This window comes from Oncorhynchus masou, chromosome 26, assembly GCF_036934945.1.
Source record: "Oncorhynchus masou masou isolate Uvic2021 chromosome 26, UVic_Omas_1.1, whole genome shotgun sequence".
In the NCBI taxonomy this organism is placed as follows: Eukaryota; Metazoa; Chordata; class Actinopteri; order Salmoniformes; family Salmonidae; genus Oncorhynchus; species Oncorhynchus masou.
In genome coordinates this window covers 19345377-19360794 of record NC_088237.1, presented here as the reverse complement: position 1 = coordinate 19360794, position 15418 = coordinate 19345377, and the positions used below count along the sequence as shown (strand labels likewise).

The following is a 15418-nucleotide window of genomic DNA, read 5'->3' as shown; positions in this document are numbered from 1 at the left end:
TTGAATTTACCACAGGTGGACTCCAATGAAGTTGTAGAAACATCTCAAGGATGATCAATGGAAACAGGATGCACCCGAGCTCAATTTCTAGTCTCATAGGAAAGGGTCTGAATACTTAAGTAAATAAGATTTTTTTATTTTTTTATTTTGAATACATTTGAAAACCTATTTTCTCTTTGTCAATATGGGGTATTGTGTGTAGCTTGAGACAAATTTGACAATTTAATCTATTTTAAAATAAGGCTGTAACGTAACAAAATGTGGGAAAAATCAAAGGGTCTGAATACTTTGAATGCACTGTGTGTGCGTCATCTAAAATGTGTCATTTATTACTCCTGCCGACAGCACTGTACGAGCACAGAAAATACTTCCCCACCCCTGTCGACAGCACCCTGTCGACAGCACCCCCAACCTAAAACATCTCCCCACAGCCATGAATCTACACAGAACATATTGACAAACAGATTAAAAGGTTAATAACGTCACCTTCTGTGCAGAGCCCTCACTCCTTGCATCATCATCTCTGGTAGATAAAGTAGAATTGATGACCGGATCAAGAGATCAGTTCAGGGCAGAAATACTCTGATGAATCTTCAGAGGATATGATGAGAAGAGCTCTATGATAAAAGACTCAATGTTTCTAGAAAAAGAGAATTTATTTTTGTTCTCATTTTTAAAAGTGTTTTGGAAAACCATAACCGGATTAAATCCAACAGCGTGCAATGCTATTGCGAGGGGATAACATAACGGAATCTAGACACTGGAATTATAGGCCCTGGGCTGTGAATCTGGGATATGGCTCTCTCCAGACACAGGGAATAGATTCAGGAATTGGGATAGAGCCAGAACTCTTGAGTAACCAATGGACAGTGTAAATATCAATGGTTCAGGACATGACATATTACACAAGGTGCCAGCCAGCCATATAGACCCAAATTTGGCTTTTTAAAGAGACAGAGACCAAAGCACAGAAAATATCAGGTTTAACACAGAAGCTGCATTGAAAAGGCATCAGGCCTGGCCACTATCATCATCATAATCATCACAGTGATAAGTAGCTTACAGAGTGGGTGGGGCCAGAGCTGCATCGCTCACTTCCCACCTACCCCTCCCATCTCTGTCCAATCAGACGATAGCATCAAAGGCATTTAGAATGTTCATTTTGTTCGGTTCTCATTGTAAAAAGGCAAAAAATATTAAACATTTCAGAGAAAACGCATAAAACGTAGTGTTCAAATCTGTCTGAAACATTTGGTATACGTCAATTCCTTTGTTCAGCCCATTCTGAACAGCGCTTAATTCCTATTTCACGAAAATTACATTATCATCAATATTAAAGGATGAATCACAAATGAGGTTTGTGTGTATCATGTCTGAGGTTACTTCCCCCCAGGTCCATCAGACTGCCAGATGAGATCACTCGCAGTTAGCATGTTAGCGGCTAAAGGGTCAGTCTATGTATTTCCTATGGGAGAGAGAACACGTAACTCTTGGGGTGAATTCACCCCTTATAGACTAGACCCGTGGCAGTTCCACTGCATCTGTTAATAGACTATATAAAGTACATAAGACACCATTTATCCACAAACCCGTATACCAGTACACATTCCTTAGTAAAAAAATGAACCACCCTTCACAGGCACACACACACACACACACACACACACACACACACACACACACACGAGAGAACAATTAATAAAATATTACACTTAAAAAATAAAATTGTCCTGTCTTTTTTTTCCAATTATAAAACATTTCATCACTTGACAGTACAGGTACACACATACAAAGCTCTCTCACATGGAGAACACCCCCACCCCCTGTACATACACAGACACACAAGTCACATTCCTCTCAGTGTGTGTGTGGATGAATGTGCATCATGGGGGATGGGAGTGAGAGTGTGTGTGGATTAGAACCAGAGGTCTTCTGGGAGAATTAGTTTTTAATACTGTCAGTATGTTAGTGTAACAAAGGTGACGCAAGTACGACTCCGCAAAAGACGAGGAACCAATCAGCGGAACCCTTGTTTTTCTTAAAGGTTATACAAAAGCTTATGACCTGCATAGTCCAGTTCAATGTCCTATTGAGATTGACAACCACACAAAGATCAGTGTCCGCAATAATACTGTATGTGCCTGGTCCTGCTTCCTCTGTAGCCACCATCTGATTGGTCAGTCCCAGATGTCTGGCTTTCCTGTAATTTGTACTGTAGTGGCACACTGGCATCGTTTGGAAACAATTTCCCTCAAGGAGTTCTGTCCAAACTCCAAAAGACAGAGAGGAGGAGAGACACGAGGGTGGTGGGGTGTAAGGCTACATTGTAAACACCGCCCCATTTAATCTATCGCTATGACAACATCACAGAGTTCCAAACTCAGTGTGGGAGGCGCCAAACCCACATTGTGAGGGGGACAAACTCAGACTGGGTGGAGCCTAGCTTGACATGGGAGGAGTCTAGCTCAGTGTGGGAGGAGCATGCGTTCCAGGGCACACTGCAGGTGCTCCCAGTTCTTCCAGATGACCACCAGTAGGGACAAACCCATGCAGGTGAAAGCCAGGTGCACGCGGCTCCGCAGGAGGGGCGCGGTGAACTTGGCCGCCGTGGAAACGCACACCAGGATCACCGTGACGATGGCCAGCATGATGTTGATGCATTTCCCCAGCAGCACCTTGGCGTCTGTGTTCTCCACCTGTACCGTCTGCTGCTGCTGCTGCTGGAGCTCCAGCTTAGAGACACGCGTCTGACACGACTCCAGAGCCTCCTGGAAACACAGAAAAACACACGCGTTCAGTTAACATTTGACACTCAGGCTTAAAGTTACTGACCATATCCAGCTTAGATAGATGTGTAAGGGGCATGTTTGTAGAGGGCATGTTTGTAGATGTGTGTGTCTGTGTGTGTACATACCTGGATGTCCCTAGCTCTCTCGTAGGCCTGGTAAGCCACTTTCTCCTCGATGCTGGCCAGCTCCTGCTTCAGGTTACTGGTCTCATGCTGGTGCAACTCTGTCAGGTCATTTAACTGGTCCTCTAACCGCTCAAACCTATTAGGTAGAGAGAGAGGAGAGAGAATGACAAGTCTTAATATTGAATGCACAGCTTCAATTCCAAAGCAAACCTGTGTGTCCATCTCTTCCTTCACCAATGTGTGTGTGTGTGTTCTCTGTTTGTGGTGTGTGAAGCATTTTCTACATAGGCGTGTTGATACATCAGCCCGAAGTTGACAGTATCAACAGCGAACAATATTAAAAATAAGATTATGGTTCAAGGTGGGAAATAGTGAAGCAGGCCTAGATAATCATAAAGTGAAACAGCTAGAACGATGGTGGAGGATGTTGTTGGTGCATCTGCATGGAGGATGTTGTTGGTGCGTTTGCATGGAGGATGTTGTTGGTGCGTCTGCATGGAGGATGTTGTTGGTGCGTCTGCATGGAGGATGTTGTTGGTGCGTCTGCATGGAGGATGTTGTTGGTGCGTCTGTATGGAGGAAGACTCATGGGGAGAAGTGTCTGAAAGATTAGGTTCTTTTATACCCAGAAATGAGGGTGTGTTTTTGCTTGCTGTATTGATTTGTGCGTGTGTGTGTGTGTGTGTATGCCATTGTGTCTGCACCAACCTATATCTCTCCTCCTGCAGTGTCTGTGTGATGAAGCTGTAGTCGCTCTTGAACTGTCTTTTCAGTGACTCCATGTCCTCGGCCAGCTGTGCCTGGGCCTCCCTAATCTCCCTGACCTCCTCCAGCACCTCCCCCAGCCTCCCCTGAGAGTCCGACCTCCCCGGCCCACCCCCTGACCCCAACCCCGACCCCCCCGCCGGGTTCCCGTTGGAGTCTGCCGACACAGAGGTCCCTATGGAACATTCGTCGTCGCTGGGGTACTTGGCCTTGGCAATTGTGGTGGCGCTGCCGCTCAGCGCCCGGGCCCCGCCTTCTGCCTGGAGCCCCGCCCCCGTCTCCATGGAGCTCTTCATGTGGGCGATGTTGTCGGCGCTGCCGAACTTGTTGCGGATGAGGTTGGCGAACTCTCGCGACTTGTTGAAGAAGAAGGGGGGCGAGAGGGAGACCCCGGGGCCGATGGTCTTGACCTTGTCCATTGCCGGGTTGCGCGCGCTGGCCGAGCTGACGTCCCGCAGGCTGCCGTCCTTTTGGCCCTCCTTGCCCCCCTCCCCCCGGGCATCCCTGGGCGGGTGCTTAGCCCCGTTGGCCTCCTCCTTCATACGACGGTGGTACTGCTCCAGCTTCCTCTGCAGCTGGGCGATGCTGTGGGCAGACTTCTGGTTCTTCTTCTCAAACACCTGGCAGACCCACAGGAGAGGCAAAGGGTCAAATTAAAGATCCTGTTATAATTGCTGCATTTTCTTTAAAAAGAGGCTTGTAAACATTCAGCGCACTTGGCAGATGCAGTTATGTAGCAACATAAAATGAGAAATCAGTGGGATGTAATTGGACTGACCTGGCGTATGCGTGCCACCTGCTGCTTGTCAGCGTTGTTGACCAGTTTGAGGTACTCTGCCACGTTCTGGTCCCTGGCTGTCTGTTCCACCTTGATCTGCTCTGTCACCTTGGGGGAGGTCAACGAGTCAACACAGAGACTAACACACAGATGGGCCAATGCTCTCGCGCTCTCGAAACACACACACTCACCTTGAGTATCTTCTGCTGCAGGCTGTCGATGGCCAGACGGCCCTTAGTGAAGTCCAGGCCCACGCCCCCGTCAGACACCAGGTTGGACTCTGAGCCCCCCCGCCGCATCGGAACCGGGAGGCTGAGGATGTTGTTCCCATCGCTGCCGTGCTCTGCCTGGACACACACACACACACACACACAGAGAGTGACAGACAGAGAGAGAGAAACATGTAAGATATTGAGAATGTAATTTCAAAGAGAATGTTTTCAATTAAATTTACACTACAGTAAATGACTCATGTACGTATGATAGGACAGTATGAGCTCAGCCAAGTTTATGGTGAATCTTATAGCAACGTATAGTTAGTAAGATAGATATTGATAATTTTATTGAGTGGTAATTGTTTTATCACACGGTAATACACTGTCATCATAATCTCATCTCTTGTAATGTAAACACAAGCTCCATTTCTAGGACTGTCTGTGTGTGTGTGTGTGTGTGTGTGTGTGTGTGTGTGTGTGTGTGCACACATTCTTGCGTAGCCGTGTGCCTGTGTGCACGTGTGAGTCTGTGCGCCCTCTAACCCATTCCGGCATTGAGAAAAGTAACTGGATAGGAGGAGAGGACAAAAGACGCATGAAAGAGAGCTCCAAGTCTCCTCTCTCTGCAGACTTTAATGGCTCTACTGAGTGGCTAGGGCAGTTGGTAGCCTCTGGGTTTACAGGCGCAGCCTCTGATGCAGAAACGTCTTTGACTGTTAACTACAGGGACAGAGGATCATTACGTAATAAACCAACCTGAGATGCCTGCAGTACAACTGGACTGTCTGTAACCTGACTATATAACTACATGGTTACCTTGGTAGCCAGCTTGTCCTCATCTATAATTTACAGGGCAGAGTCAGGGCCCCTTCTCATGTCCAACAGTAACTGATGAAATTAATAAAGCAGGCAACAGCAGCTTTAGCCTACTGTTTCACACGTCGCAACACACACACTTCCAATTACACCATACTCATTCACACATACACAGCCTGTCTCCCCTCTCTCTCCAGCCTCAGATTCCCCACCCCTCTCCTCTCCATCCTCAGATTCCCCACCCCTCTCCTCTCCATCCTCAGATTCCCCACCCCTCTCCTCTCCATCCTCAGATTCCCCACCCCTCTCTCCATCCTCAGATTCCCCACCCCTCTCTCCATCCTCAGATTCCCCACCCCTCTCTCCATCCTCAGATTCCCCACCCCTCTCTCCATCCTCAGATTCCCCACCCCTCTCTCCATCCTCCCCACCCCTCTCTCCATCCTCAGATTCCCCACCCCTCTCTCCATCCTCAGATTCCCCACTCCTCTCTCCATCCTCAGATTCCCCACTCCTCTCTCCATCCTCAGATTCCCCACTCCCTCTCTCCATCCTCAGATTCCCCACTCCTCTCTCCATCCTCAGATTCCCCACTCCTCTCTCCATCCTCAGATTCCCCACTCCTCTCTCCATCCTCAGATTCCCCACTCCTCTCTCCATCCTCAGATTCCCCACTCCTCTCTCCATCCTCAGATTCCCCACCCCTCTCTCCATCCTCAGATTCCCCACCCTCTCTCCATCCTCAGATTCCCCACTCCCCTCTCCATCCTCAGATTCCCCACCTCACTCTCTCCATCCATCAGATTCCCCACCCCCTCTCCAGAGGGATGAGGAACTCTCTTGACATGTTGTCTGTAATCTCAGCACAGTAATTTCTAACCCAGTTAACTAGGTCTCCAACCACAGACAAACACTATCCTGGACCACTCAGGCCCAGCACACAGATGGACCCACCAGTCAGTAACCAGGGTATTCTGCCTGGGTCAGAACCTACACCCACATTATCGAGTCAGCATGGCCAGAGAATTAGCTGGCCCCTACATGACCCCCAACAAGCCAGAGGGATGAGGAACAGCAAGCACTGACATGTTGTCTGTCCCATCTTTCACACACAGACACAGTACACACCACATCCTGCACACCTCATCTAATCTGGAAGATGGGGAGATTCAAGTATGGTAACTAACATTTTTTTGGAGTCTCAGTCAGTATTCCAAACACGTACAGTCTGAGAAAGAGAACAGACACAGACACCACATAACACAACCATATGCCACAAATGTACATATGGGATGTGTTGTGTTGACTGTCCCCGGGTCAATGCTAAACTCAGGTCAGTATTTATCCTCTCAACCCCATGATGAGGCAGACATTAAAGCCAGTCAGACACACTGCAACAAACCCATTCAGACACACTGTGTTGTGCAGATGATGAGGCAGCATACACACAACCCATGATGAGGCAGCACACACACACCAGCATGTGCCCTCTCCCTAAAAAAGAATGCATCTCACACTGCAACACAACAACCCATGATGAGGCAGACACACTGCAACACAACCCATGATGAGGCAGACACACTGCAACACAACCCATGGTGAGGCAGACACACTGTAACAACAACCCATGATGAGGCAGACACACTGTAACAACAACCCATGATGAGGCAGACACACTGCAACACAACAACCCATGATGAGGCAGACACACTGCAACACAACAACCCATGATGAGGCAGACACACTGCAACACAACAACCCATGATGAGGCAGACACACTGCAACACAACAACCCATGATGAGGCAGACACACTGCAACACAACCCATGGTGAGGCAGACACACTGTAACAACAACCCATGATGAGGCCGACACACTGCAACACAACCCATGGTGAGGCAGACACACTGTAACAACAACCCATGGTGAGGCAGACACACTGTTATAACAACCCATGATGAGGCAGACACACTGCAACACAACCCATGATGAGGCAGACACACTGTAACAACAACCCATGATGAGGCAGACACACTGCAACACAACCCATGGTGAGGCAGACACACTGCAACACAACAACCCATGATGAGGCAGACACACTGTAACAACAACCCATGATGAGGCAGACACACTGCAACACAACCCATGATGAGGCAGACACACTGCAACACAACCCATGATGAGGCAGACACACTGCAACACAACCCATGATGAGGCAGACACACTGTAACAACAACCCATGATGAGGCAGACACACTGTAACAACAACCCATGATGAGGCAGACACACTGTAACAACAACCCATGATGAGGCAGACACACTGCAACACAACCCATGATGAGGCAGACACACTGCAACACAACCCATGATGAGGCAGACACACTGCAACACAACCCATGATGAGGCAGACACACTGCAACACAACCCATGATGAGGCAGACACACTGTAACACAACCCATGATGAGGCAGACACACTGCAACACAACCCATGATGAGGCAGACACACTGCAACACAACCCATGATGAGGCAGACACACTGCAACACAACAACCCATGATGAGGCAGACACACTGCAACACAACAACCCATGATGAGGCAGACACACTGTAACAACAACCCATGATGAGGCAGACACACTGCAACACAACCCATGATGAGGCAGACACACTGCAACACAACCCATGATGAGGCAGACACACTGCAACAACAACCCATGATGAGGCAGACACACTGCAACAACAACCCATGATGAGGCAGACACACTGCAACACAACCCATGATGAGGCAGACACACTGCAACACAACCCATGATGAGGCACACACTGTAACAACATCCCATGATGAGGCAGACACACTGCAACACAACCCATGATGAGGCAGACACACTGTAACACAACCCATGATGAGGCAGACACACTGTAACACAACCCATGATGAGGCACACACTGCAACCCAACCCATGATGAGGCAGACACACTGCAACACAACAACCCATGATGAGGCAGACACACTGTAACAACAACCCATGATGAGGCAGACACACTGCAACACAACCCATGATGAGGCAGACACACTGCAACACAACCCATGATGAGGCAGACACACTGCAACAACAACCCATGATGAGGCAGACACACTGCAACAACAACCCATGATGAGGCAGACACACTGCAACACAACCCATGATGAGGCAGACACACTGCAACACAACCCATGATGAGGCAGACACACTGCAACACAACCCATGATGAGGCACACACTAACAACACAACCCATGATGAGGCAGACACACTGCAACACAACCCATGATGAGGCAGACACACTAACAACACAACCCATGATGAGGCAGACACACTGTAACACAACCCATGATGAGGCACACACTAACAACACAACCCATGATGAGGCAGACACACTGCAACACAACCCATGATGAGGCAGACACACTGCCTGGCGAGAGATATTTGTTAGTTGTGGTGTTGTGTGTTCTATGTAGGCTAGAGCTGCTCAGCCTAGCGTGTTTCCCCACAGTCACACACACCCCCACCAGAACAATGTCTCAGTACAGGAAATCACAGTATGACCTCAGCTGAGGGACAACACACATGACCAAGTGGTAATAGGACGTAGGCTACTTGAGATTGTCAAACCCATTTAATAAGCCCTGGCTAGCATGGATCTGTCCTATCAGTAGAAGGGCGATTCCACGCCAGCAGAGTATTTTGTGTAGGTCGTTGACAAAAAAAAGGACAATTAAATCTATTTTTATCTCAACTTGTAACACAACAAAATGTGTGTCCGAATGAGCTGATGATTGAATAAAAGTAGAGATGGATGGAGAGTTGCAAAGAAAGACGGGGTGAGAGTCAGTGGATGAGAGGAGGGGCCGTCTTGACCCGTTTGTATTATGTGGGTTATAGCCTATAGCCTGTCTGATCTAACCCAGATAGGACTTTTAACATCAAATCATACATCAACCATTCTGCATTCAAATCTACTTTGTTCCCATAGAAATGAATATTCACACACCACTCTAAGATGAATAGGCTATCCATTCTGACCCACATCAGACTTCAGCACACGCATTCTTAACCATTTGTGTGTGTGTGTGTGAGAGAGAGAGTGTGAGAGAGAGAAAGTCACAATGAGATTGGTGGGATTCAAATAAACAGATTTGGTAAAGAGATGAGACGTTAAAAACGACCTCCCGAGCCGTCGCTCACAGGAACTGACCTCACAGTGGACCCATCATGACCCCGCCAGCCATTCTACTACAGCATTACCCAACAGCCTAATCACTACGATCTACGACATCACAGGTACTCGGAGTTAAGTAACTGTGACGCCGGAGTCGGTCCCTCTCCTTGTTCGAGCAGCGTTTGGCGGTCGACGTCATCGGCCTTCTAGCCATCGCCGATCCACTTTTCATTTTCCATTTGTTTTTTTACACACCTGGTTTCAATCCCCCCATTAAATGCTCATTATTCAACCCTCTGGTTTCCCCCATGTTTGTGTGCGTGTTTGTTTTATCTGACGGCTGGGATTATTACTGCCGGGTTTTGTTGTGACGCCAGTTTATTTCATGGTACCGGTAAGAGTATTGTGTTTATACTGGTGTTTTCCTGAATTAAATACCTTGTCCATGCATCTCAGCTCTCCTGCGCCTGCCTCCTTTTACCAGTTACCCACAGCCTTGACAGTAACACTGTTGTGGTACCACACCTTTGGTTCATACACAACCAGCCACCTACAGTATCTTGAATCTGACACTGAGAATTCCACATAGCAGATCAGAGGGCAAGGTGGAGATATGACCATATTGCTTACTGTAGTGTATAGCAGAACTTCCCAACTCTTTCCAATCTACATGAAGAGCTAATGGACTGCTATGGGTATAGGGGTTGTCTGTGGACTGCAGGACCAGACAGGGTTTATACCCTCCACAGTGTTGAGCGTGATACAGACTAGCCTATCCCTGGTCATTTATAGCACAGCCTCCTAAAACACTGGAGGTGCCAGGCTCACTGCATCATTCTGTCAACCCGTGGCCTTGCAAATCACAGCACAGAATAAATGTGATGCATACCTACTCAACCTGTATAACAATATATCAACCATTTAGCAGTTAAGTTCAGAACACTGCTCCCTCCATCTGCTACAGCGCTAAAAATAGGACTTTTAAATGTTTTGATGTCCGAGACTGTCTGTCTGGTGATTATTCTGGTTGGGTGTTTATATATAAATCATTGATTCCTGTCGTGTATTTATCCCCCTCTGGGCTACTAGTCTTCCTCTCCTCTGCTCCCACTTCCCACCCACGCCTGTTCTAACTCCACTGTCTACTAGCCTATTGTTTGTCTGGTGATTGTTTTGAACGGTTCTGCCTGCTGTGCTGCCTCTTAGCCTGGCTAGCATTGTGAATGAAAAGAGGTCCCCAGACCGATGCTCGACTTGGACAGGAGCTCAGCGGAGCTAAGTACCGCTACGTTAAAATGTTTTACAGCTTGAGCTCGTGTTCCTCTTATAGAATATTAGTGAAAAAGTACTATCGAGCTCCTGCACCTAAATATAAACAGTACGGGCACACAAAATTAGTATCGGAACCTATTTCAGTCCAAGTCAAGCAATGCCACAGACTCGCCTGGTATGATTAAATAACAATTTAAGGACGGGAAATATTCAGTTGGTTGCTGGTCTGAGTTTGTAACCACGCCCCCAAGCGTATATCTGAATAGAATAATCCAGTTTAGTGTGAAGTTGATGAGTTGATTTGAGCAGAACCGGTTTTGACCAGATCCCAGACCCAACCAAACTGATTCGCTCTGCAGTCTGCAAATCAGCACACACTTCAGGGAGAACCCCCCCCCCCCCCCCACACACACACACACACTTCAGGGAGAAACACTCTCTCTCTCTCTGTGTGTGCATGTGCGTGTGTCCTGCACGGCACTGTAGAAAACACCCAGAGTCCTGCTCTTATCAGACTTTAGGCAAATGTCAAAGACAAAGGAATTCTGATTGCATTTATGGTCCTGCAGTAGCTTTACCTTTGGTTTTACACTCAACGAGCACTCACACACACGTACCAGTAAACCAGGTCAACCCCTGGGCTGGGCCAATATAGGGCTGGGCTCCAGCAGCTAAACATACCTGGGTTACTGCTGCATGCCCTGACCTGCAGTGTATACACTAAACACACATAGTGAATGCGGGTAACACAGGACAGGATATCCACAGACTGTACCATATGATGGAAGAGTGTTTATGGTATTTATGCTACACTGAGCTGCTCTCCTCTTGCCCACTCCCCTGTGTATGAGTGGAGAGAATCACCACTTGTATTTCCATATAATCCGGCTAAACACTGAAGTGACAGAGGGTTAGGACGTGTGTGTGTGACCATGTGTCAAGGAGTCATCCCTCCTGGGAAGCACACTGTCTTTGACAATGTTCCAGCAGAGAGAATGAGGAAGAAAACAAGAAACAAAACAAAACAAAAAAAGAGAACCAGAAACAAGAAAAGAAACAAGAAAACATGAAAAAAAACAACATGAAAGAGAACGAGAGAGACCGTGAGCAATAGAGATCAAAGTATGAAAGCCAATTTCTAAGAGATAACAAACTCCTCCAGTTTCTCTGTCTTGTTAATTAAGTGTACAGATAAATGATAAGCCTTTAGCGGGCCTGCAGTGGAGCACATCAGCCCCAGAGGTCACAATAGCACCGACTTGGACACATCCCGGAAAGGAGTATGTGTCTCTAATTAATCATTTAGGGTGGTTTACCAGGCAAGTAGAGCACAGCCCTCAATATCTCACTGCTAAGGGCCAAGTACATTAACACACACTCGTATAGAGACGTAAAGAGGGTGGAGTCCCCAAAGCCATGCCAAGGACTGTGTCAGCACTCAGATGGAGGGAGATGGAGAGAATGTCATGTAACAGAGAGAGCGAGAGAGAGAGTACGCGAGAGAGGAGGTGAAAAAAGAGAGAGATCCATCCTAGAAAAATCAATAGACTGTTAAGGGCCCAGTGCTTAAGGGCCCAGTGCGGTCAAAAACTAGATTTTCCTATTTTATATTTATTTCCAAACTATGAGGTTGGAATAATACTGTGAAAATTATGTTAATGTCCTTTTAGTGTAAGAGCTGTTTAAAAATACATATTTCAACCTGTTTTGGTGGGATGGAGTTTTGGCCTGACTGGTGACATCACCAAGTTCTAATTAGTTAATAGACTAATAAGAAAGAGAATTCCAAACCTCTCTGCCAATAAAAGCTAGTTTTCCCCTCCCAACAAATTTTTGGGGGGCAATTTTAATTGAAAACAATCACAGTAAGGTATTTAATTGTTACCCAGAAATGAGTTGATTGACATTGAGAAGGACCTTTAACATCAATTTACAAAATGGAGAGCTCTACTATGACTAGACAGTCACCCAGAGAACAATATACACACGCACTAATTAACACACTGGCGGATAAATAAGGCTACACAGTCCACAGACATCGGGGGCGGGCAGGAACTCTTCACCAGAAAAGCATGAAAAGATGTAATCCTCTCCTTTCTGTCATCTGACATTTAATCTCTTTTTTTTTCCAGAGCCAAATATTACCCAGCAGCCACCACCCTCAACAAACACACTCTTTTACATGGAGAGAGAAGAGGATAGAAAGAAAATGATGAGCACAGAGATGGAGAGGAAGGTGGGTGAGGATAAAGAGATGGAGAGAGAAGAGAGAGGGATGGCTATAAAAAGAGAAAGAAGTGAAGGGTGGATAGAGTAGGAGAAGAGTTGAACAAGTGTAACCATGTAATCATATTGATTTAGGCCTAAAGAAAGAGAGAGAAGAGGGATAGATAGAGAGTAGGAGAAGAGTTGAAGTGTAACAGTGAATCCTGTTGTAATGCAGCTTCCTTAAATAGTACCCGCAAAACAACGCAACGTCAACAGTGAAGAGGCGACTCCGGGATGCTGGCTTTCTAGGCTTTCCTCTGTCCAGTGTCGGTGTTCTTTTGCCCATCTAATCTTTTATTTTTATTGCCCAGTCTGAGATATGGCTTTTTCTTTGCAGCTCTGCCTAGAAGGCCAGCATCTTTCTTGACAATTTCTCACCTTCATTTCTCAGAACAAGAATAGAATGACGAGTTTCAGAAGAAAGGTCTTTGTTTCCGGCCATTTTGAGCCTGTAATCGAACCCACAAATACTGATGCTCCAGATACTCAACTAGTCTAAAGAAGGCCAGGTTTATGGCTTCTTTAATCAGGACAACAGTTTTCAGCTGTGCTAACATAATTGCAAAAGGGTTTTCTAATGATCAATTAGCCTTTTAAAATGATAAACTTGGATTAGCTAACACAACATGCCATTGGAACACAGGAGTGATGGTTGCTGATAATGGGCCTCTGTACGCCTGAAAGATTAGTGGAATCTGTGTGGGTAGCTGGACAGGTAGGATGACTACCAGTGAAGGTGAACGGGTGGTCACGGGTCAGGTGACAGAGGAATGGACTGAGGCAGGAAATCCTTTAGCCATAAAGTGGTATATTTACTGGGTAGTCTGTGGTGCTTAACAAAGGAAACCCGAATAAATAACATGTATCCAATCGAATCATAACAATCATTCATTCATTATTAACATAATTAGGTGATTCAGCAATTCAGTTCATTAAGAGGTCAATAGGAATCATCATTGAGTCATAATATTCATCATCATCATGAGAAGAATAATACAAATAATTCAATCAGTGATCGGTTATGCAATCTATAATCCCCATCAGTTTGATATCAGAATTGATCAGTTCGGCAAATAATGACATTTCATATTTAACCCTTTCAAGTTTGTCTTCTTATGTACATGTAATTTCATTACATATTAACCATATATCCATGGCATGATTGGCCTGTGATGATCTGTAGGGCCGTGATCATTGACCATTTGCATTAAACAATAGGTCTGAAGCGTGCGCTCTGCAGTAATAACTATAAACAATAACTGATGGCCCACTCTCCCGATCGCAACAGATCGTTCAGATGAAAAGGTAACAGATTCGGTGGAATTCATGGACGCACTCACACAACACAGACTGTCCATCTTTGGAGTTCTGATGACGAACACATCGTACTGTGCAGCACATGGCAGGCACAGGACACACACACACACACACGTCAGAGCTCTTAGGAAAGCAGTTCACCAACTTGGCGTCCACATGTGCAAATGTGTCAGTGTAACCAATGGGCAGATAATTGATCTAGCTTGCTCTCGTTAACACACACACACCACTCCCCTGTGTGTTACGTAAACTACACTGATCTAGTCAACTCAATCTGTGAGCTTTGCTGTGTGTATGTGTATGGTACAGTAACTGAATAGCACTGAATGTGTTTGTAGGTACAGTTGATTTCACACTAATCTAGTGGAAGTAGCTCACTGATATGAACCAGCTGTATTCCTGTGAGTGTAAATCACAGGGGGGGGGCAGCTGAGGGGAGGACAGCTCCTAATAATGTCTGGAATGGAGAGTAATGGATGGAAACCATGTTTTTGATACCATTCCATTGACTCCATTCCAGCCATTATTATGAGCCGTCCTCCCCTCAGCAGCCTCCACTGGTGTGAATAGGCTGTGTGCACGCACACGCATGCAGTCAGCAGACTAGAGTGTTTAATGCTTTAGAACGTGACAGCTGGGCTGTATGGCCATTACTTGCGTCGATATTATGACCGGCAACAATTTGCATCATCACATAAGCTTCTACAGGTAGAGATTGGTTTCATAATGACTGACTAAAAAGATCCAGTCAACTCTGAGCCGGTGTTATAATATATAAAGACAGTTCGGTGATACAGAATTTTTTTTTGATGAGTGAGTGCGTATGTGTGTGTTAATCCGAGGCTGTGTTACTCACTATACCAGCATCTCTGTTGG

The 15418-nt window shown here is 46.4% G+C and overlaps 1 protein-coding gene across 3 annotated transcripts in view; it reads right to left on the bottom strand.

Annotated features, from left to right (window-relative positions):
- Positions 1–395: 395 nt before the first annotated feature.
- Positions 396–15418, bottom strand: part of LOC135514978 (transmembrane and coiled-coil domain protein 3-like) — a 53136-nt gene continuing 38113 nt past the window's right edge. For all 3 annotated transcript variants that reach the window (XM_064938748.1, XM_064938749.1, XM_064938747.1), the window contains 5 exons: positions 4649–4804; positions 4458–4565; positions 3623–4299; positions 2915–3050; positions 396–2768 (listed from right to left, as the gene is read on the bottom strand). In XM_064938748.1, the coding sequence (XP_064794820.1) occupies positions 2466–2768; positions 2915–3050; positions 3623–4299; positions 4458–4565; positions 4649–4804 (1380 nt within the window). In that variant the 3' untranslated portion in view covers positions 396–2465. The remainder of the gene's footprint in view (positions 2769–2914; positions 3051–3622; positions 4300–4457; positions 4566–4648; positions 4805–15418) is intronic.